The sequence below is a fragment of the Gadus macrocephalus genome, chromosome 9 (genome assembly GCF_031168955.1).
Source record: "Gadus macrocephalus chromosome 9, ASM3116895v1".
Taxonomy (NCBI): domain Eukaryota; kingdom Metazoa; phylum Chordata; class Actinopteri; order Gadiformes; family Gadidae; genus Gadus; species Gadus macrocephalus.
In genome coordinates this window covers 12264991-12290080 of record NC_082390.1, presented here as the reverse complement: position 1 = coordinate 12290080, position 25090 = coordinate 12264991, and the positions used below count along the sequence as shown (strand labels likewise).

Here is a 25090-nt window from a genome sequence, read left to right as displayed (position 1 = left end):
CTGGCCAGCGCAGCTCAGATTAGCAATTCCATTCAAAGCGGGCTTCGCGCTTGAAGGTTGTATTCAACTAATGACGCGATTGTCCTGAGTCGATGACGCAACAACCCACACTTTTATTGGCTATTAATTCTTATATTATGGTCTACCGTAAAATCTGATAGATTTGATTCAGAGACATTTTCTATACATTTGGGTTGTTTCAGACGGACTGCAACACACACAGTTATCCGCCATGATGAATTTAATTAGACTTTCAATGTCCCTGCTTTTTTGCTGAGCTCATAACTTATTGAGAGTCGATTTATTTTAAATTACTCTTCCACATTGGACAATGTTTTACTCGTATTAGGAAAAACCACGTTGAATATCGATGTCAGCGATCTAATAGTGTGAAATTATATCCAATGTCCAGTCTTTAGACTAATCTGAAATAAATCTGTGCTGCTATTTTGTTTTGCATGAGAATATCACTGTGATGCACTCCATTAGCCTTTTTAATTAGGCTTATAATTAAATCAACAAACAAATAATGAAGGATCAAAATGTTTAACTCTAGCCATGCTCTTGGTGAATGGCGGGTCTGGCTCACTGTGACTCGACCTCGAGACGGACAATCTCAGTCACGGAGAGGCACAGCGCAGTGCATATGAACTAGGTCGCAAACGCAAATCAGTGAGGTACGGCTTGGCATGGCCAAAAGTGCTAATGGGAAAACCCAAAGTGAGGATGAAGGATCGTATAGCAAGCAAGGCACATGCAACCCCTTCACCCACATCCAACAGTCACAGGCAAACTAATGTACGTTGTCGGTCAGACATGGGTCAAACCCTAAATGCTGCTTTTTGGATTTGGCTGTTTTTTCGTGTGTGTGTGTGTGTGTGTGTGTGTGTGTGTGTGTGTGTGTGTGTGTGTGTGTGTGTGTGTGTGTGTGTGTGTGTGTGTGTGGCCTTGCGTGTGTGTTTGGCCTTGTATTAATCATGTGTGTTTCTATTCTCTCAGGTATTATATCGGCAGAAGGCCGATTGTTGTGCTGGCTGACCCAGACATCATCAGACAGGTGACTGTGAAGGGGTTCAGCACCTTCCCCAACAGATTGGTGAGAGCACACACACATGCATATGGAAGGCAAAAAGGTTCAAACTTATGCCTCATTGTAGACGTATTGAAAATTAGGGCCCCAAAATAATTTCAGTTTTTGCCTTCATAACGCAGCATTTAATGCCATTTTTTTTTATTGCGCCGTAAAATGCGCAACTTTAGTTGTTTAAAACATTGGCTTTTAATCAGGTCTAAAACTAAATAACAGAATGTATTTTTGAAAGCTATGGAAGTAAATCTGTGCCATCGGGTTTTGAAAATAAAAACACATTGAATTATAAGCACTGAATATTTATGCATTGAAATAACCTATCTGAATTTATACTAAAAGTACCGTGAGGAGAATCTCGCATGTTGTCTCCTTCATGCTAACCCTGACCTACTGTACCATCGCACGTTACACAGTATGTGGATAGACCAATTGGCTCTATCAAATAATGCTCCCACTGCAGAATCACGTTGAATTTTTTAACGTTGAATTTTTTAACATTGAAAAATGAAGGTGAATATGATATATTGAAAATGTAAAGAGTTAAATTCAGAGGCAAAAAATTCAGATCGGTTATTTCAATGCATAAATATTCAGTGCTTATAATTCAATGTGTTTTTATTTTCAAAACCCGATGGCACAGATTTACTTCCATAAAAGCTCTTTGACGCACACAAATGTTGCGCCTCAAATTTGCGTGTCAAATGTTAATAAATCCTCCTGAAAAACAATCAAATGAGATCAGTATGTAACCGTGTATAATGGTGCAACAATATAATGGTTCTCTTTCTCACTCAACACACTCATAGAAGACTGAAACATGGACCCACATTTCCATGAACCAAGAACATGGATTAAACACACTATACAGCTTAGCTCTACTTAGTGTAATTAGGTGAATGCACAGCAGCAACGATGGAACGATCAGCAATTTACTGGTGTTGTCTGATTTATCGTTGATTGGTTGGACATTTTCCACAATTAATGGCTGTGTAAATCGGGGGGGGGGGGGCTGTTTTGACCATTATCTAAATGGTGTAATTAACATGTTAAATAGCGTGTTAAAAATATGTTAAAATGCCTTTTTGTTTGTGCCATTTTAGACTTGAGGAAAGACTGAGCATAAGACAGCTTTATAAACCACTAAAATGTCACATTCCAGAGCATAATAAAATACAACAGAGTAAATGATGGCGTTATGAAAGCTTGAGATACTGAATTTAATCCATGATTTAGATCAATACATATCTACAATGAGGTGTAGTTGTGACCCTTATGGCCCTCCAGAGCACACAAGCACATGCACAATCTCATGCATGCACATACACTGACAATAACGCACACTCACAAACATTCACAAAGCCACAGGCACAGACACACAACCACACCCACAACCACCCACACACACACACAGACACACAGGAAAATGTAGCATGATTACATTTTCGTCCATGCGCTCTGAAAGATTGAGAGGTCTCTCCCTCTCTGAGTAACATGTTATTTGAACGATGCCAAAGCCGACAGCAGTCAGGGATGCACTCTGTCCAGATGTGACGAGGTCACGTCTGCATCACACTGGGGGTCAGAGGAACGGAGGTCACATGAGCGACCCTACTTTCATTACCAGGCTTCTGCCGTAGCTCCGGGCTCTGAGGCCTTGGTCAACGGCGATCAATAGTCTTTGGAAATGCTGTTTGCATTTTGTACATGCGCACATACAAAAACACATTTATACACGCATACCAAATAAAACCAAAAAAACATGCAAAATTCAAGCCCAAACAAACGCCAGACAATGCTCAAGTTCCTACATTTCTGATTTTAGTCTTCTGTACTGTCCCCTTGATATTAATGGTCATTGTGTATTGATATCATATATTCTGATGATAAATATAGAAACAACATTTCTAATGGCTCAACAAAATCAAGTGGAGCTGGGATTTGCAGTTCTCTCATTCGTTATCGTCAGTAACACAACCTGGTCATGCTAAAGACACAGTATCTGGTTGTAGCGGGCACCTTAGAAGCTTCTTAGTATAGCGCAGAATCATAGCTGCATCATCTCACCAAAATCCCATAGTTACAGATCAAAATGTAGAGGGAACAGTCAAATGAAACGATGATTATAGTCATGACTCATTTTTGTGTTAACATGGTTATAGTTGAATTTATATATTTGATATTACTATGATTATAGCTCTATTGATATAGCTTACATTCATTGGCTTAATGTCAAGCCTACAAACTGGGCAGTGCTGGGTTGCAGGACGATGAAGGAGCGGTGCTTTGTATTCCCTGCAGTTCTGCTGTGAAAGGCCTGAAGGTTTTCCCAGACTCTGGTCTGGACACACATCAAAACAACAGGCCTGGCTAGCTGCTACTCCACTCTGCTATCTACTGCCAACATGAGATGACCTGTCACAGTGATGGGGAGGGGGGGGGGGGCAATTAAAGAATAACCCAGGGAATTGGCAGTGGAGAGGGTGCTGGGGGGGGGGGGGGGGGGTGATGGGTTTATGGGGGGCTTGCTGATAGAAGGGTTGGGGTGGGGGGGGGGGGGGGGCAGGGGGGGACTGAGTGAGATAGATTTTGACACACATACACGCACACACCAATACACTGACCTATGCTCCTTGGTCGATTTGTAAAGAGGACAGTCACAGTCACTTTTCTTCAGCCCTAGGTACTTGGTAAACTGAACATTACCTTTAAACCCGCTGTTCCAACGGATCATTCTTTACTTAACTTCCTAACTTAATAAGGATGGTGTCCAACAAGCAACGATAAAACTCTAGCAAAAAAGTGATTTTATATTTGAACCAGGATTTGTGGAGCAACGTAGCCCCACCTCTGTTAACTCGACGCGATTCCTTGACCCCAAACCCGATTCCTTTGCTCTCTTTATGGCAGAACAACAACTTTGCGCCCAAGCCCATGAGCGACTGCCTGCTGATGCTGCGGGACGAGCAGTGGAAGAGGGTCCGCAGCGTGCTCACGCCCTCCTTCAGCTCGGCCAAGATGAGAGAGGTGAGGGTCGTCTGCTCCCTGTTTACAGCCCGCCCGCCCCTCTGAGCCTCACAGGTCAGCAGCGTACTTACTGAGAACACGTCTCTATCTGTATTGGACAGTTTGTAGGTATACAATATGGTTCAGGGTGCCTAACAAAAATATATCAAACAAGATGTATGAGAAACAAGTGAATAAGACTAATAAGATGCAATTTATTATTATTAAAGTAAGAATTAAAGTAAAACCACGACACGTGCGCGCGCGTGTGTGTGTGTGTGTGAGTCTGCATGTGTGTGTGTGTGTGTGTCTGCGTGTGTGTGTGTGTTTGTGTGTGTGTGTGTGTGTGTGTGTCTGTGTGTGTGTGTGTGTGTGTGTGTGTGTGTGTGTGTGTGTTCCATCATTAAGGAAAGGGCCTACCGACACCAAACAACTTATATGGCGATTATATGGCGGAAACAATGGCGTATAAATAGCCCTGAGCTTTGAGGGTTAATTAGTTGTCGGTGACACTGCTGGGTCCAGAAAGGATTATTTAACCGTCCTATAAACCGGTGCCAGCCAGACTCGACTAGCCTGAGTGAGCAGAGCTAAAGAAGATGATTGCCCCGCAGAAGGAATACAGAAGGAGAGACGGAGCAGGTGAATGGAAAGGAGTGAGCCAGCAAATGAAAATGAAGTGAAAAGAGAGGGATAATGAGAAGAAGAGATCATTTAGACCCCATGTTAATTGTAATTACTGTTCTGTTGGTACGTTGCCATGGAAACATTTGGGGCTAAAGCTTGTCGGATCCCAACAGCAACCCGGCGTTTTACAACCTGTGATGTATGTGTGGCCACAGCACATATCTCATCCTATTTATTTTGTTATTTGACAGGTACAGTGCACATTGATTACGTTACTGTAAACAGGCCAGAGTTATCAAAAAAGGCTAATTTCCATCTGTATTTATACCCTGTGCAGGCAGCTACTTAAAATAATACAATCATACAATCATTAAAATTAGGCCTTGATGATACAATCCATACAAAGAAGGACACAGGATAAATAAAAATCTGCACTATAACGTCACAGGCAACATGGTAACAAATACAGCAGACATAAACCCTTGTGTAAGGTTGCCAGGAGAGGTTGCCGACGAGACAGGCTCTTAGCTGTGTGGTGCAGTCTGGGCCATGTAATCCCTCACCCCATCTCACTCTCTCCCAGGTGTCCTCTCTCCTCCTTACCTTTTCCCCCTTCACTCCGATCTCTCTCTCTCTCGCTCTCGCTCTCGCTCTCTCTCTCTGTGTGTGTGTGTGTGTGTGTGTGTGTGTGTGTGTGTGTGTGTGTGTGTGTGTGTGTGTGTGTGTGTGTGTGTGTGTGTGTGTGTGTGTGTGTGTGTGTGTGTGTGTGTGTGTGTGCGCTTCAGTTCTTTGAATGAATCCCAGGGTCTCGCCTCGCCCGCCCTGGCAGGATCTCATTTTGAATCGGGGGGTATCGATTGCCGGGCCAGTGTAGTGCAGTGCCAAGTAAAATCTGAGCTGTGAAGCAGGGTGAGATGCCATCATTCGCTGTGAGGCAGAGATGCCAGATTTGACACACACACATGCACACATATATTTCCGTCGACTCACACTTTCTTATTTCATTTTTTTTGCAAAATATATTTAGGCTAACATGTACTTAGTGTTGGATGAGTGGGTGCAACTCTGATATGTCCCCCCCCACACTCTCTCCCTTGCTCTCTGCCTCCCCCCTCCACCCTTTCACTGTGGTGAGTGTACCATGCCTTTTATCCAGGCTTTGTATCAAGTTACACATGAATTAATTAGGTCACGTTTGATCCATCATCAGAAACCCCCCCCCCCCCCCCCCCGCTAATGAGATTCGTAATGGGGCTGGCTCTAATGACGTTTTAATTGATTTGGTTCTTGGTTTGGCTTCATCTGTTGTCTCCAACTTCTAAGAGAGAGGGCTAATGTTCAGCAAATAAGTGCATATATAGGCGAAGAACACATCTGTTTGTCTAACCCTGGTCTAGTGAATGGAACAAAATGGTTGTTTATAAGGTAGAGCACCTAATATTTACGTTTCTTTCCGGGTTGTATCGTGATTAATTCATGAAGCTGTGCTTTGACATTGCGATTTGTACCGAGGAGACATTATACCCAGTTGGCTTATTTTTCCTCTTTCTAGATGGTTCCTCTAATTAACACGGCCACTGATGTCTTGATGAACAACCTGGATGCCCACGCAGAATCTGGAGCGGCCTTTGACTTTCACAGGTTAATACAAACACTTAGCCAAGCCGCTTTGACCCACTGGGCGTTTTACTATTCATGGCCTTTGCTGCGATACTCAACGGATGAACCAAGTGGCCGTTGGTTGTCATGCATAACAACATCCTACTTTTTTTTGGAATTGCCAGTTTATTTTCAAATTAACAAAGTTATTATGTGTTTGAGCATTGCTGCTTTGGTGGCTTTATTGGTGAGCAAATTGGTTTTTTTGTGTGTTTGTGTTTCTGTGCGTGTGTGTGTGGTATGTGTGTGTTTGTTTGTATGCATCTCAATGTTTGTGTGTGTGTGTGTGTGTGTGTGTGTGTGCGTGTGCGTGCGCCAGGTGTTCCGGCTGCTTCACCATGGACGTGATCGCCAGCGTGGCGTTTGGCACTCAGCTGGACTCTCAGAGTAACCCCGACGACCCCTTCGTCCACAACGGACAGAAGTTCTTTGGCTTCACCTTCTTCAAACCCATCATACTGGTTTCCAGTCAGTTCCCTCCTCTCTTTCTGGTTCAAGAGCCTGCGTTCAGACTCGGGTTCAAAGTGCATGACTATTCCCCTTGGGAATAGTATGTCACTCTCTCAAGATGGAAACTAATAGGAATAAAATAAAATACAAATAAATTCTAAGTACAAATCTGAAGATGAAAATATAGTAAGGAATAAATGCATGATGACATGCATGTATACACAATGATTACCATAAAATGCTGATAGACATGGACAGAAGATCTACAATACAAAGGAGAGCGCTGCCGGGGCTCGTCACAATGCCTCGGTGAATGATGCCTGTGTGATGGTGCGCAGAGGCTAACCGACACGCCGCTGTGCTCCGCCGGCAGTGATGTTCCCCTTCCTCCTGACTCTCCTGCGGCGCGTGCTGCCCAAGCGCCGCGACACCGTCAGCGCGTTCTTCACACAGTCCATCCAGAGGATCATCAAGCAGAGAGACGACCTGCCCCCAGAACAGGTGCGGCCCCCTGCCTGCTCAACATGAGCTCCGTCCCCCAGCTCCTCTCTCATTAAAGTGACGGCGGGATGCATTCACAGGGGGGGTTCTGCTCTTGTGAAAATAGAGAATTTTAAACAATTGTTCAATGTTTTGCTTCTCTATCGGCCTTTGGAGACTCTTAGATACACGTTGTTTATGCAAGCCTACCGAGTCATTTTTTCCGTTATGTATTTTTATTTGTCAGTAGTGCCGTTTGGGCATGTTATAATACAAAGGCCACTTATGAATTCTAGTATTAAAGGTTTGTCTGTTTTACCGCAGTGTTGTTTGCATTGTAAAACACAGCAGTGCCGTTCCACTACTGTGTGTGTGTGTGTGTGTGTGTGTGTGTGTGTGTGTGTGTGTGTGTGTGTGTGTGTGTGTGTGTGTGTGTGTGTGTGTGTGTGTGTGTGTGTGTGTGTGTGTGTGTGTGTGCGTGCGTGCGTGCGTATACACGGGAGCCTGATCGTTCGTCTGTGTACTATCTGCGTCTGCAGCGGCGCCGGGACTTCCTGCAGCTGATGCTGGACGCGCGGGGCGGCGGCGGCGGGGAGGAGGTCGTCTCCCTGGAGGACTTTGACGCCGTCTCCCACGCCGCTGGTCCCAGCGACCCGCAGCCGGACTCCGCTCCCGCTCCTCCGGCTCCGGGGCTGAAGAAGAAGAGGTGGCTGACGGAGGACGAGGTGGTGGGCCAGGCCTTCATCTTCCTGCTGGCGGGCTACGAGACCAGCAGCAACACCATCTCCTTCGCCTGCTACCTGCTGGCCACGCACCCCGAGTGCCAGCACCGGGCGCAGCAGGAGGTGGACCTCTTCTTCAGCAGACACGTGAGTCCCGCCCCCACCACTGCGCCCCGCTGCCCGCCTCCTTGTCCTTGGTACTATTTAGTTTGTTGGTCAAAGTAAGACTTTCAAACCCACACTTTCCTGCCGGTGCGCTGTGAAAGAAAGCATATATATATATAAATATCTATGTGTATATATATATATAGATATAGATATAGATAGGTCAAATAAAATGGGAGAAAAGATAGATAGTAGGACTGTCAAGCGATTAGAATATGGAATCGCATGTTTTGATATCATCCTTTTTTTTTTACTCACAAATGTCATTTAGTTTGACAACTCCAGCCCATGCAACTGCTAAGCTACAGCAGTATATCGTTTTTTATTCATTATAATCAATGCATCATTGGGACAAATAAATGCAGCCAAAACGACAATAGAAAAGGAGAACATAAATAACAAGTTTGCAAAGCGTGTGCAGTTTCAAGTCTTCTCTCACGAACTCAGCCCAGAGGTCGAGCTACAGCTGACTGTTATAATGTCTAGATTTCAAGAAAGCCTTGTTCTGCTTCCCTTTGAACTATGTGAACATGCAAGTATTAGGCTGCAATCGTTTGCCTACGTAAATGTGTTAAGCCATTTAGTTATTTTGGAAATCCCTCTTGCTCATCTTCAATTAAAGTAACAGAGCCGTCGGTTTGATTTACATCAAGCAGAAGGAATTGGCTGGCAGCAGCCTTGTCCCATGAGGTTATAGATCCTTCAATAGTTTCAAACACCAATAATGACAAGTAAAGGACAGCCCTGATATGCGCAAACCCACAAAATACACCCACAGTTATTCCTATAACTGAGATCCTGAACCAGGCTTTTATGTGTATGGTTTAGTGTAGCCTATCTTTATTGAGAGTATTAATAGCATTAATTGTCTCAGTGACTGACCATAATGACGGCGCGTCTTGTCCACAAATCTTCTTGTGGGAGCCACACATGTGGACGGAATGACGATGTCTAATGCACAATGTCTGTTTTTAAAAAGTATACATTGCATATGTATGCTGGACTGACGAGGCCTCCCTCTGTGCGGCGGATTAGAGAGCAGATTAGACAGAGAACTGGCTTCTGAGAGAGTGAAAGGGGCTTGTCTCCCTCTCCGTTCCTCCCCCTCTGGAAAGCACGTTACTTGTTGCATGACGAGTTGTCTTCAAAACATGCTCCTGAGCTCATCCACCTCACAGTGAATCTAGTAGTGTCAAGGGTTTACCTCCGGCCCTCCTGTGTGATTGGGACAGTCACACTGACCTCGAAAATAAATGAACGCGTCACCGTATAAGCGTAAGTGCTGCGTTCCTGTCCTTTGCAGCTCCCTGCTGTTCGCTCCTCCAAAGGTGGAGCAGACGTTTGGCCGCGTTCACCCTTTCCAAAGGTGACGGCTAAAGATTAGCCAGAACCAGCCTCTTTTGGATTTTCTTATCCACACACCCACCGCACCCCCCTCAGCTCAGCCAGGCTCTTAGCTGCGTGGTGATGGTCTTAGGTGTTGCGGTGCCTTGTGTGTTTTCACTCACAGGTCGGGTCACATGATCTCTCACCCCCCATCTCGCTCTCTGTTAGGTGTCCTCTCTTGCTTGACAATTCTTCCCTTTCCTCTGATTCTAGAATCAAATTGATCTCTCTCTCTCTCTCTCTCTCTCTCTCTCTCTCTCTCTCTCTCTCTCTCTCTCTCTCTTACTGCCTCTCCCTCTCTATCTCTTGATCTCTTGCGCTCTCGCTCTATCTCTCTCTCTCTCTCTCTTGCTCTCACTCTCGCTCATTTATTTATCTGCTTAACATGTTTGAAGTTAACTAATGGTTAATGCAATAAAGTGAAAGGTATGAGAAGGATGCTGGCGACAGAGATGACATTTGGACGACTTTCTCCCGCTCTCTCCTGCCGGGCTATTAATTGGTGTGGACGGAGGAGAAGGTTGCCTAGGCTGGGGTCCGGAGACAACGATGGAGAGATATAGAAGGAGAGAGAGAGAGGGAGGGAGGGAGGGGGAGACTTGATGAAGCCTTGGTGAGTGCTGGCTTCTTAATCACCTGTTATCCTGTCTCACAAATCAGACTTTAGACTACTAATCTAAAGCCTGATGGCAGAAGGGCTTGTATCTGGGTGAAGGGGGCGTTTCTTTGTCTTTACCTTCACATTTGTTTCGACCAATCATGTTGCTGGAAGCGGGGATCTGCGAGCGCCTGATTGGCTGCTAACAGGGAAAACAAACTCAGCCATCACTAGTATACAGTAGAGAAAGTGGCTGTAATGGTTTGAAATCAAAAACCATGCAGACTGACCACTGTAGAAATACACTCATATTCTTGCGCAAATCCGTCTATCTTCGGTAGAAAAACTCTAACAAAATGTGTCTTGGGGGTCGGCTTAGCTCAGGAGGTGGAGCGGGTGGAATTTGTAACCGTAAGGGTGCTAGTTCGATAGTGTCGAGGTGTCCCTGACTAAGACGCCTAACCGGGGGTTAACCCTGACTCCTGTCAGGGTTAGGTCAACCCTGTCGCCCTGTGTGGTCGACACCGCTGTCGGTGTGGGAATGCGTGCATGAATGATTTGTAGAATTTGTAGATTTGTACAGTCTGCTAAATGTAAATGTAAATAAAACAAGGTAAAACTCTGCCCCTTAAATTTTCGTTTTCCAACCCAGGGTCTGTGCCATCTCCCCTCAGAGGTTCTGCTATAAAATTGTAGGCTGGATCTGAGATTACTATGTTATCAGACAAGTGTATGTTGATGTAATGGAAATGTTACACTGACATTTCTTTGTATGGCAAGTATGACTTGGTATTCAAATGCTGGGGGAAAGTGTCGGCCATGGTAGTATATATCTAATAACCATAGTCACATCAAGTGAGGAATGATGGCTTTTCATAAGGCTCCAAGCAAAAGGGTTTGTGATTTGTGGAGTGTCTTAAAAAATATTCTATAAACGATATCGCCCGTGTGTATTTATATGATATGCTTTATTATTAAAGACGTTCACTGGCAGCTTTTATTCATGAATCATTCATTATTCATTGTGAGAAGTGTTCCATTTTTTTTCCAGCAGATGCAATCTGTAAGCCTATGATTCTATGACTATATGACTATGATGTTCACAGTCTTCCCGTATGCATCCACTAGCAAGAGGCCTAAACACTGCCTGCACGTTAATATCATGCATCTTAAAAAATACAAATGATTCACTGTAAGATGCTTCTGCTGAATGAAGCAGAAGCTTCCACTCATGAAATTTCAATTTCATGAGTGGTTATCACAGAGAGATGGGGCTTTGTCGTAGTAACAGAAAAGTAACACATCAGGCAGTTCGACCACAAAATTCATCCCTGAGTCGTAACAATGCGTATGGGGGGAAGCAATGTCCTCGTTTAATTTCAAGGTGAATTTAGCTTTATTTTAAGTCTGGGTGAACACGGACACTTCGGACGGCTCTTCTGTCGGCAGCCGGAGGCTCACAGTTGATTCAATGCAATCAAAAGCAACCTGTCGCTGAAGCGTGCTCTCCAGTTCCATCACTCCCCTGGGGGTCCAGCCACGACTGTCTGGTAACACTGAATATGGGTGATTAGGCATCTCCAACCCCGGCTGCTCACAAGCCTTTTTATAGGGTCCCGAGAGACCCCCCCCCAAAACAGGAAGCAAGGTGTAACTCCTCCACAGGTCTTGGTTCCGGCCCATGCATTTTCATACATACAGAGAATTGTGCCCATGCCCAGACATGGCCAATCACTCACCGATAGCGTGAGAAATGGCCCATTCTGCAGCGCAATTCCTTGCTCCCCCTTTATGTCTGGGCTGGACATCAGCAGAGCTTGACCCTCCAAATCCAACTGATACATTTCCATCTCCACAAAGCTTGCCGAGAAACTAAAATATCGTAAACGTAAATTAAACAAAATAACACACGACACTCCATAGTTGCTGAGTGAATGATGACTTATGGTGCTGTGTTAGATTGATGAGCTCAAGCGACTCGTCCGTGAATATGAAGGAGTGGGGGCTCTATTTATAACCCTGCCGGAGCGGGCTGTTTGGTAGTCCTGCTAGTCTGGTGTCTGCTTCAATGCAACAATACTCATGGCAGCATGCTACTACTTCTGCTATTCAAACAAACCTGTTTCTGTTCATGTAGGCCCCTCAGTGTCTTGTCACCAGACATTGAATCACAACACAAATACCTCATATTATGCACAGCTTGATAGGGAATCCATTATATCTAGGCAATGTATTGTGTCTGTTTCAGCAATAGAGGACATTATGCATATAATATATCAATATGTGTTATTATAATAATGCACCAGAAGTTCGATATAAAGTGGGACCCCCTGGGTGCTGGCTCCCAGATTATTGTCAGGATTCTCAGACAATAATCTAAAAGAAATGTTAGGGTAAAATAAACAACTTTAGACAATGGAGATCAGTCCAGACTGGGTGTAGAGAAAGTATAAAATAACAGTAGATTGGTTGGACCAATTAAAAGTGACTTTTCCAATACTGAAACCCATTGACCCCAGAACCTGACCTAACAGTAGCATTAAACATGGAGCGATGGGTTTTAGACCAGCCACTGGATGGGGATGGAGTGGGGAAAATACACAAAGAAACGCATGGAATATGGAAGGGGTTGTTAAAGAGCTTTTTAGTTTATTTTGGTTTCACCTTGATTTGTCTCTGGTGGCTACCGTATCCAATTTTTGGAGTTTGAGGGCCTGCGTACGTGAAACACACACACACACACACACACACACACACACACACACACACACACACACACACACACACACACACACACACACACACACACACACACACACACACACACACACACACAGTCACACGCACTCAGTCTCTCACACACACACTGAATCACGCCTGCACACGCGTGCCTCTCATCAGGGCTTAGTATCCATCCCTCCTAAGACAGTTATGAGTGATGTAGTTTCCCTCCTCTCATTCCTGGTGTATTTCTGTCCCATTGAAGGGTCAGGAGAGGTGGGCTGGCCATGCTTGAGGGAGGGCTGCATTATTCATGCCATCAGCCCGGCGTCAGACATCTTACTGCAGGCCGGGGCGTCGGGCTCCGTGATTGAACAAACATGGATACACAGGCAGTGGCTGCCGAGGGCTGAGGGCCCTCCTCTTCCTGATTCAAGCACTTTCCTGATTTTATTTTTTCTATGAGGTTCTTAATATGAACTGAATACTGCATATTGCAGGAGCCATTACTAATTTCTCAATGCGTTATTGCCGCATTAGTATGCAATGGGCTCTTTTACTGCTCACATTCCACCACTGTGTCCTTGACGGGACTTGTCTCCTGGAAGGGGGCAAGGGTGGCACGTATGGTGATGTCTGGCGTTGGAAGACGACAGTGTGACTTTAGATGTATGAGACGTATGAATAAAAAAGGTTAGGGCCTTGCAGGGATACAGAGTGTTAATATGCACATGCAGGCTTAAATTACCCTAAAAAACGAAAAAGGGTGGAGTCATTCAGAGATGACGGATGCATGCTGAATGTCCACAGCTGTCGCAATGCAGATTATGTTAGACAAGCCCTCTCCCTCCTATGAGCCCATGGGGAGACTGTGAAGACACATGGTCACATACATGCACACGCACGCCCACACATTAACAAATTAAGTTGTTTTGAGTAAAACGAATCGTTTCACATAAACCAATACAAACAAACTCTCTTACACACACACACACACACACACACATTGCCATTTGGATATGTATGCCTCTCTGTCATTAATTAGAAAATATTAGAAGAAAGGGCTTTCCATCAGTTATTCTTGTAATTTGGTGTGCGTGTGTGTTTGTATTACAGATTTATAATGTCTGTAGCTTCCCCTATCCAGACAGGGCTAGCCCCGTTGCTGTGGCCTCCTGTAGGGCTCTCCTCAGTACCACCCTAGGCAACATGGCACCGAATGAAGTGTAATCCCTCTATTATGGGCCGGGTCACACAGGACACGTCCAGAACACCACGGCAGAGTACGGCAGGGCCGCATGCACAATTGTGCCGTTTAAACCGTTTTAAAGGTTTCGAGGGTTAAGCTCTTGCGATTGCTTTAACGTCTGGATAAACGATTATCCCTACACTGCCAAAATCAGGCTCTCGTCATTTTTGTTGATTGTGTAACATCCTCTCTTCAGTTGATGACGAACGTATTGAATATTCCAACTTGTATGGCGGTCAAAAAGACTCCAAAGGACGCAATCAAAAGTAGCAGCTGCTTACAAACGCACTGCACCATAGAAAAAATAACAATAAGGTGTTTCAGGAAAAGATGTGCTGTGTCTCTAAAAATCCATGACGTTTGAGAAAGTCTCACAATAAGAGGGAGGTATATCCATATTGTACCCCCCATGACTCCTACCAAGGCTGGGGGAGAAAGTACCGGCCATGTTAGTGGTTACAGGCTCTCGTATCCATTATCACATCAGCAAAGGGAGGGCTTTTTATAAGGCTCCAAGCAAAATGGTTGGGTTGTGTCTTAAAAATATGCCTTGAACAATATTGCCAGTATGTATTTATATGATACCCTTTATTATTTAAGGCCTTCAGTGGCAGCTTTAATTCATTGAACATTCATTATTAATTTCGAGAAGTCTTATTTTTTTCAAATAAAGTTGAGCAGATGCAATTTGTAATACTATGATTTCCAATGATCGCAGTCTACCTGTATTCATCCACGAACAAGAAGCCTTACCCCCTACCTGCATGTTATTGTCACGCATAAACAAAAAATGATCCATTGTAAATTGCTCCTGCTGAATGCATGAAAAAGTAGAGACAGGAAATATAGGCTAACAAGAATATTTCAATCTCCTGAGTGGTACTCACAAAGAGATTTGGGGCTTTGTCGTAGTTACATGAAAGTAGCACATCTGGCCGTCTCAACCACCTGCCTCATCCCTGAGTCATTACAACGTATCCCTCTGGGGTCTACGTGGCAGAAAGAGAAACGTGATGTGTAAACCTGTGCAAACAGATTTGTAAACTGCTCTCGGATGTGAATCCAAGGGCACAGTCGTGTCCCAAGAGCGCTCCCCACCCCACCAATTACACCCCCCACACATCCAAAAGTATGTACTTCGTGCCGTGCACAGTGTGGTAGGCTTTGTAGGCCGGCATGGAGCTGCATGCCGTTTCCTGGCATCGACTGTGCGTTTCAGCAGCTATTATTTTCTCCAGGATGCAGATGGTAGAAATAGTATCTAAAATTTGGATTGGCTGTATTAGAGACGAGGTGGTCATTTCTTGGTCAGCCCCGGATTGGTTCTGCTCCAGCATCAGCTAGAGGTGCTTCTCAGTGTCCATAGGCCGCTCATTGTCCAGTCACGTCAGGAATCCCCCAAGGCTCTACCCTGGGACCCACTCTTTTCTCATGATACATGCTACCACTAGGGCAGATTATCCAGAACCACAATAGCTGGTTTCATTACCATGCGGACGATTCTCAAATCTACCTACCGTTAAAATCCTGCACTAATGCAGAGGTAAATGGTTAAACTGCGTGGCAGAAATAAAATCCTGTCTGGCACAACATTTCCTTCAGCTAAAATTAAAATATACCCATCAGCCCCCAGCCATCTGCTAGCGTTGATATTTATTCGACGTGGATTAAATATCAAGATTCCATATTTATTCCACGTCAATTTTGATCAAGCTGATTCATTTAGCAGGGAAATCCAGCTTCTTTCAACTAAAGGGCATTGCGGAAATTAGACACTTCCTATATCCTCCGAACCTTCAAATAATCATCCATGCCATTTGGTCATCCAGACTCGACTACTGCGGTTCCCTTTACTTTTGGTATTTTTCAGACATCTATTTCCAGACAGCATCTTGTTCCAAACCACGGCAGCCAAGCTATTAACTAAAAAGAGCTAAAGACAGAAGTAAAAGGAGAGACCAAATCACCCTAATCGTTGTATCGGTTAAAAATCCTACTCCTTACCTTTAAAGCCCAGCATGGTACTGTTCCTGCTCCTGCCTATATATGGGAGCCCTTCACACCGTAACACACCACTAGAACCCTCATGTCCTCAGACAAGGCCGACTAGCCTTCCCTAGGTCCCAACTGGGAATCGCCAGATCTGATGTCTCTGATTTAAAATCAGATGTTGAGTCACCTGACGTTTTCTTTAAATAGACTAAAAACAAACTTGTATTCACTTAATAAGTTGTTTTTCATATTGGTGTTTGCACTTTATTTATCCTCTATTTTATGTCCCTAATCTTCACTGCATGTGTTTTGTCTGTGTGGGTACTTTTACTGTAAAATAATCTGTGTAGCACTTTGGTACATATCTGGTTTATTTATGACGGCGCTTAATAAATGAACTTGAATTTGAACATGACCTTGATAGCCCACAGACTGCATCAACTTGGTCTGTGAGATGGAGCAGGTGGTTGGGTAGCGTGCCCGTCCTCCGGTATGAACTCTGGCCGTCACCACAGCCCTTATCTACGACAGGGATTAGCCATTTAACTGCAATGCATCAAATTGAACATGCGCTGATCTCAATTAAAAATATGAACAGTTTATAAACTCTGTGGGTCCGGCCTGTCCATCTTCCTTGTCGCTCGGCTCTCGGTGTCTCTCACCGTGTCGGTCTGAGACACTGCCCTCTCTCTCTCACAGATCTGTCCGTGTGGCAGTTTGTCTATCTGTAGGTCTTTGCCTGGGTAATATATTGACGGGGTGGTTACTCAGTAGTTCTTTAGCTCGCTGTTGTATTTATGTCTTGTATCCATAAACCTTGTGCTAGCATAACAGCAGGAGGACTACTGTATATCACCATGGCTTTTTATAATGTTAGACTTTCACAAGCGTACCAATCTAATTCATTAGCTTTCACAAATAACAAAAAGATGTACAGCTGGTTTGATTCTGTGTATAGCCATTACTCTCTCTCTCTCTCTCTCTCTCTCTCTCTCTCTCTCTCTCTCTCTCTCTCTCTCTCTCTCTCTCTCTCTCTCTCTGATCCTGTACATAAAGATAGTGTATGCTATTTGTAGGAACAAGCCAAAGTTAGCTAGATTTTGAAAGTATCCAACTGAAAAAATCCGACCCATTGCTTCAGTCGTCCCTCAAAAGCCGCTCCCCCAAAAGATGTGATCAGCATGCTAGCTTTAGCAATAGATCTGTAAAAGCCTTGAGGAGCACTCCGGTCCATCTACTACTCAATAAGGTAGGTAGACAGGCAGGAAAGCCATCCAATCATTTCATACTGTCCGAATGAAATAATTAGACGGGCATATTACAGGCCTGCAACAGCAATAGATACCAGATTTTTGTCAGAGCATCTGATTTGATTCTTGCTGTCTGGATCTTAAGATAGTTATAACAAATATGAATGAACGTTATTGTCCTGAAAAGGACACTGAGGGGAAGGGCTGGGGGGGGCGGGGGGCTCCTGGACAAACATTAGCCATCAGGGGCCCCCTGCGAACACTGTCATTGAAATGGTAATCCTGCTCTACAGCGGGATGACCTGTGTTCAGAGTGAGATCTCAGGCTTTCCTGGGGGGATGAACAGGGAGCCATCTTCTATCCCGACGCTGCTGACACATCGGGGGGAACGGCCTCTGTTAGAGCAGCGGGGAGGCACACAAACGCCGCTGTGTGTGTGTGTGTGTCTGCGTGTGTGTGTGTGTGTGCGTCTGTGTGTGTGTGTAATCTTGGATGTATACTTAGTACTAAACCCTCAAAAAAAGAGTGGGTGGACGATGTGTGTGCGCGTGTGTGTGCATACTCTCGCTTTGTGTGCATCTATTCTCATGTTTACAAATCCTACAGAATTTGTCCCCTAAACCTGGCCTCTGCTTGGTTTTGATCAACCCATGGGGCCATATGGCCTGATAGGCAAATGGGCCTCAATTTGTAAGCCAGACAGGTCCCTCATTCAAATCATTAGCGTCATTGTTTTGCATGTGAGGTTCATGCGTCCCTCGCTGGCAGGATGTGGGTTTTAAAGGCTGTGTACTGGCTGCTGAACCGAAGCCACAGGCCCACAGCAACTCTGACCTACATTCTGCCTCCTTCCTCACCCTCCCTTTATCCCCTGCTCTACCCATGACCCAGCCCCCTCCTCACCGGGCCAAGGGGAGTAAGGGTCTCCCCGTACTTCAATACAAGAGGGCTACGTCCTCTCACCATAATCATCTTAATTGGCCTCTTGTCCAATACAGGTTTAGTCAAAAAGCATTAGCGCACTGGTTTCTCATTGGTTGATACTCTCCAGGGTGGCTTATCTATGATTGGATTGAGCATCCCCCTCGCCATCACCACCGACGGCACCACCTCCACCACCACCACCACCACCACCGCCTCCACCTTAATTCCCTGCTGTTGTTTATTGCTGTTTATTCAAACTGACACTCATTGCATCTGTGTGGGAAGCTCCCCCAGAGACCTTTCTTGCCTAACCTACAAAGAATATGTATATATATATATATATACACAGTACATTTCGTACCGGTGTGTGTATATAATCAAAAGTAATGGTTTCCATGACAACTTGGGGTTGAGCCAAGGAGGAGAGATAAGGAGATCAACAAAGTCAGGTCAGCAAGGTGCCCCCTCAATCGTGTGTGTGTGTGTGTGTGTGTGTGTGTGTGTGTGTGTGTGTGTGTGTGTGTGTGTGTGTGTGTGTGTGTGTGTGTGTGTGTGTGTGTGTGTGTGTGTGTGTGTGTGTGTGTGTGTGTGTGTGTGTGAGGATGCTGGAATGTGAATAATGCAGGCAGACTGGAGGCTATGGACACCAGGGCAGACCAGGCACTGACCTGAATGGCAGGCGAAACAATAAAGAAATAATTAAGTCAAGTAAATATGAACCCAGACAGCGGAGACCCAGGAGGGAAAGGGGAGCCCCTGTTCCTCCAACATGACTGATTATTTAGTAGTTCTACTGTAGGAGTCTGATGAGTTGAGGGTCGGAAGGCTGAAGTTCAAAAGGCCTCAGAAGTGAACCCAGCTGGGGTTTTTCCACTGCTACTACTATTGCTAAAGATGTCTCATTTCTGCTAGGTCTGACGTTGCCTCCCTCGCCGCCAGCTCTTTCTTTTGTAACTTTAGGGGGCTTGTTTATGTCAAGGTCATTCCGAGGAATCTGCCTGGCAGAGAGCTTCCCTTCCTTTCCTTGCGTTTGATTGCTATCCAATACATTATGTTGATATGCTTTTCCTGACATTTGAAATTAATGCACCGGCCAATTCTAAAATTAAACAGCGTCACGTTTGGACATTCATTAAGATTCGGTATTCTTCGTATACTACGGTACCTGGAAAATAAACCAGAAAAATATCCTGTTTTCATGTTGTATCAGATAATACTTATTACAACATTCTGGTCTTGCAGAGCAAGCCAGACGCAGACAAAGTCTGTGACACAGTGCTTCTGAACTGTGTCAAGATTCAACTACGTGTCGGTTTTGATTGACAAGCAGGCCTGACCAATCACAGGAACAGTACTGACCTGTGAAGAAATAGCAGACCTGTGGTGAAACAACTGCCAAGTGGTCTACCAAACTAAAAATATACCGGTGACTGAATAGCACCCGTGGACGTAAAGATAAAATAAAACAAAATCCAAGTTTTAATTTCTGTGAGTGAAATTGCAGACAGCCAATGAGAACTATATATTGAGTTCAATCAGACGCTACCTGGCTTAACCTGCTCTCTGTATACCAGGTCAGGACGAGTCACATGGTGAGGTGGTGCAAATTAATGCAAGAAGCTACGACAGCCCCTACCCAGTGGTGGTGGCGTTTCAGTGGAGGGCTGGTTGGTAGTCTCTCTCTCGTGCTTAACCTAGGGGTCTTGAGAGCCTTCTGGTGGCCCTACCTAGAACTGCGGCCGTCGGACTACAGCGCTGTTTATTTGGACTAGGTCACTTGACACTGGAGCGACGTCTTCGCTCTTTGTGCTCATTAAGGGGTCGCCAGTCCCCTCCGGGATCAGACCAGGCAGAAGATGTCATGAAATTAGGTTCATTAGCCGTTGACATGCTCTGACATTCTTCTCCCAGTGTCTGTTGACCTCCTGGTTGTTCCTGACCCCCAACCCAGTTTTATTCTCTGTACACAAAACCTGTCAGCCTCTCCTGTCAATTGGGAGATTGGTATGCTGAGTGTAAACCTCCCTCAATATTATAGTCTCTACGATACCCCAAATGAAAAGGATTATTTCAATTACATTTCATGATGTTTTTTGTTAGTAGGCCTAAGCATTTGATTGTAGCTGTCTAGCCTTCAGTGTTCGCCTCACTTTTGTCTCAATGTAGTCTCAAAAATCGGACTCTAGCAACTGGCTAGACTAGAGTCTATGGAGATTAATGGTGTTGGGTTGCCCCCTACAGGCAAAGCAAGGCAAGTTTAGCACCATTCAAACACATGGCCATTCATAGTGATCTACAAAGTAAGAAATCACATGTTATTACCTTATAAGAGGCAATCATCAAAAGACAATAACACCAAAAAGAAGAAATGCAACATTGAAGAAATACTATTTTGATATAAAATACATAAATGTACGTATGGTGCGGCGTGAGCAGGCCAGTCCCCAAAGACCTGAGAGCTCTAGTTAGCTCATAAGACACAGGCGGATCAGAGATTTATTTTGCTCTCAACCCCTTTTAGTGCTTTATACACTACTAGTGATCATTTGAACTCAAGTCACTGGCAATCAGGAAGCCATTGCAGTAATCTTTGCAGTGCAGTATTGCGGTGTGTTTTAAGCCTTAGTTGAAACTCTAGAATCAGTATTCTCGATGAGTTGTATGGCTTTTGTAGAGAGACCTTTGAAAACAGCATTACAGGCCTTCTGAAAATGCAAGCAAGGATGAGTTTTTCCAGGTTTTGTTGGACATCATCCCTTTAATTCATGCTTTGTTTTTAAGGTGATAGGTATTTATGTGGTTGTTCAAGTTTATGTCAAAATCCATAACTACACCAAGATTCCAAACTTGGTTTTTATTCTTTAATGATAGAGATTCAGTATAAGCGTTTACTAAAATAGTAATTTATTTTGATGGAAGTAGTTGTGAAACATCCAGGAATTGATTTTCTCAATGCAACCTTCATGCATATAAAGGTTCAACCGAAGCAGCAAAAATAATTGATCCTTAGAGAACCTTTAACATTTTGTAAGCTCAGTTTGAAATGCAGATACCAATAGACACATAATGATAATAAGTACAACTTGAACCATTTCGTTCTGTACCAGATAGCCCTTCCAAGTATTCTAGCAATTCTATTCAATCAATATGTCATGACCCACTTTATCAAATGCAGCTCTGATATCTAATGAAACCAGTACTGAGATTTTTCAGAGTGAGTTTTGTGGCAGATCTTATTCATTCATTCATTTATTAACTCGATACGAGCCACTTAGTGATGTGATGGGGTCGGAATCCAGACTAAAACATTTCTTAAATATTGTTTTAATTGTTAAAGTTTTGACTTTTTACTAATTCTTATTCAGAACGTTATGTTAGATAAATGCTAATAGCTGAAATTACTAATAGCGGATGCAACGAGATTATTCCTTACTAAATTAAATAATGGTCAGTTTTCCAGACCTGTGGGAATGAACCTGATAAGAGAGAACAGTTGAGTGTCTGTAGTGATCTGATGCAGTTAAAACATAGTTCAAAGCAGCTTGTTGGCAGCACATCAAGGCAACACAGAGCTGTTTCTTGACGCTGTATGACCTCCTCAAGAGTCTTTGTAGTCAATTGGGTTCAACTGAGTCATGCAAGATATCGTACATATTAATATAATTAGATACTAATATAATTTAATATAGTTTAGGACTGAGATGTTTGATTTTCTGGATCTGGTCTGTAAAAGAAGAGGCAAAATAAGTTAGGGGAAAGGAGTTCTGGAGCTACTGACACTGGAGGTAAGGCAGCCTGTCAACAGCGGTTCATTTATCTTGTGTGTTATTTGTCTTCTCGTTGACGACGTAGGAAAAAGGGCGCCACTTGCTTTTTCCAATTCCAAATGTTATCTAAAAAACCCTTTGTACATCAATGTATTTGTAGGAGTTTTACGTTCTCCAAATGTGTTCAGCTTTCAGATATTGTTTTTATTTTTGTTTTACTGAATACTGATTTCTCCATGATGCATTTGCCATACCGATTCACCAAGATTGTTCTGACATGGAGTAATGCCAAGTTTAGTGTGAGAAAGACATTTTGTAGTCTTACACATTGTTTGCCATGACGAGGAACAGTCATCCGATTTGCTAAGTCAACGGGGCTGTGGGCTGTCCACCCACAGGTGCGTTAGGGTGAAGGGGGGCCATGGTGGAGCAGTGGACCGTTCAGCCAGGGGAGAGGATAGGAGGAGTTGGGGAGGGGGAATGCGAGGTAAAGGGAGGCTTGTTATCCATGGGCTGATCCAGAGGCGCAGGTGCATGTGGCGGAGGGTGGAGGGAGGGATTGGTCAGATGACAGCGGTGGAAGCCGGTTATCTGCAGGCTTATCCAGAGTCCTGAAGACATCATCCTCCAGGGTCAGAGACAGCAGAGTGAAATGTGTGTCCAAGGACACCGCCTCAGATCCAAGGCGGAAGGATTTTGAAGCCCAAAGAGAACTTTATCCAACAGTAGTTTCTCGCCAGACCTGTTTGGAAGAGAGCCATCTGCCCTAAACAGGCGTCTGTGGCCCCAGAATAGATTTCAAAGGTCAATGATGTTGAGCCCTATGAGGCTACACATTTTGGAGAATAAGGTATTCAGTCAACGTAGCCTGCTTGACATATTGATTCCTCTTTCAACTGTAGGACTGTTTGCCCACTGAAACAAAAAGGAACTTCAAACTTAGTGAGACAATTGAAAATTATACAAAATCCTTCTTCAAGATTTAAGACTCCCCTATTTGGATGTCATTGCTTCCCACATGGACGATTATTTAGTTTATCTTTTGGTGATCAGATCTTAATTATGGGATTTTTTGTTGTTAATGTTCTAGACTATAGCTCCAGTAAAGAAATATGGTTTACTTGTCTTACCACTGCTATTTCTGACTATTGAGGCTCTGACAATTAGGACAACAGGTCCGAACTGCTATCACAACTTTTCTGGCATCCGCTTTTCTCCCTGTGTCAGCGGCATTTTGAGTGGGTTCATATGCCTTTCTGCTTCACTGGTTGACAGTTGAATTCAATAATTGTGATGGCAGTGCATAGCTGTTCTGTAGGTGCAGAGTCAGCATGAGTCGTGGTCTGTGTTTATTAAGAGTCTGACCCGTTACTGTCCTCCAGGCGACCACGGTGGAGGTTCATCGGACTGACTTGGTTCCCTTTTTTTCGACGTGGGTGCAAAGCTCGAGGCTTGTCCACCAGATCATCCCAATGGGTCCAAGTCTCGGTTAGTGCCGGTGGCTTTCATTGTTCTGGTCCATTTCTTATTTGAGTGAAGGGAGTTTGGGGTAACTAACGAACTAATCGAATTGAGCATTTTTGAAGAACGTTAAAGTGTTTCTTGGAAGTTCCCAGTTACTAATATCAAATTTCACAGTTCCTCTCAACCATCAAATAACTACAGTACAGCGATTTTCCACAAGTATGGGTCAGTGGATTTAGTTTATTCTAATAAAGAAAGAGCCATAATGTTGTTTTGATTGATATAACTAACGACTTATGGCTTTAAACATTTGGCTGACAAAAAACTTTTGACATCGCTTCACCTGAATACCACCTGAATATTCTGCCAGATTTTGGTCTGCAATTATATTTCATGTGTGTACCAAATCGTTGTGTTTCTGTTTTCATGCCTTCTCATGCAGGACTCCCTGGAATACACCAATGTCCAGGAGCTGAAGTATTTAGACATGGTGTTCTGCGAAGCCCTGCGCCTCTACCCTCCAGGCTTCAGGTACAGCGTCAACCTGCCCAGCACAACACAAAGCAACAGGTCACCTCCATATTGTTCAGCTAGCGTGTGCACGCATAGCACACTGCAGATATCCAAAATAAACTGCAATCAAAAACCATAATGGACGTTCCCAAAGGCAAGGGAATCTAGTGGATACTTTAAAAAATACTTAATGTGCACGTAAACAATACTTTAGAGAATGATTTAGGTCGACATCTTCGGGCTTGTTTTCCTAGGTATGGCCGCACTGTGGACGAGGACTGTGAGATAAGCGGCCAGCCCTTACCTAAAGGAGCCACAGTGGAGTTCTCCATAGGCTTCCTACATTATGACCCAGAGTACTGGCCAGAGCCACACAGGTTCATCCCAGAGCGGTAAGCCACCGAACCCTCCCCTATTTTTTACACCTCCGTATGTGATTTGTTCTTTTCAGGTTAGCAAAACCCGTTGCATTCACAAAAGTTTTTTCTTACTGGTTTGGTATCAATGGCTATTGGATATTGCAGAGCTATCACGAATTAAAACCATTGTCAAGATCAATGTCACCATCGGACTCCCACAGGTTCACGGCGGAGGCCCGAGCCAACCGGCACCCCTTCGTGTACCTGCCCTTCGGCGCGGGGCCCCGGAGCTGCGTGGGCATACGGCTGGCCCAGCTGGAGGTCAAGATGGCCCTGGTGAACGTGCTGCGCAGGTTCAACCTGGTGGCCTGCGCTGAGACCAAGGTAGCGTGAGGCGCTGCGGAAAAGGGCGTATGTCAGTTTGGGGGGTAGAATCCAATAGTCATCATCGCTCATAATGTGGCTCATAATAGTAACTATGGGCTGCTGCTTTTGTTTACCAAGGCACATTGTCCATGGTCCATGTGTGGTATCTTCACTAGTATAGTCTTCCTCCCGCGCCCTGGTTCATAAGAAATGCAGACCCATAATAAGTGTAATAAACACACTATAGTTCGTGCTGTTCTTCATTGCTTGTTATTTGCAGACTAAAGTTTGTAAAGTATGTGAT

General features: G+C 44.4%; 1 protein-coding gene across 1 annotated transcript in view; it reads left to right on the top strand.

Annotated features, from left to right (window-relative positions):
- The window catches only part of tbxas1 (thromboxane A synthase 1 (platelet)), a 52785-nt gene that overhangs the window by 26927 nt on the left and 768 nt on the right, over window positions 1–25090 (top strand). The window contains exons 5-13 of the mRNA XM_060061774.1: window positions 1000–1096; window positions 3998–4114; window positions 6273–6361; window positions 6699–6847; window positions 7203–7330; window positions 7849–8178; window positions 23991–24079; window positions 24316–24453; window positions 24642–24804. Of these exons, the coding sequence (XP_059917757.1) occupies window positions 1000–1096; window positions 3998–4114; window positions 6273–6361; window positions 6699–6847; window positions 7203–7330; window positions 7849–8178; window positions 23991–24079; window positions 24316–24453; window positions 24642–24804 (1300 nt within the window). The remainder of the gene's footprint in view (window positions 1–999; window positions 1097–3997; window positions 4115–6272; window positions 6362–6698; window positions 6848–7202; window positions 7331–7848; window positions 8179–23990; window positions 24080–24315; window positions 24454–24641; window positions 24805–25090) is intronic.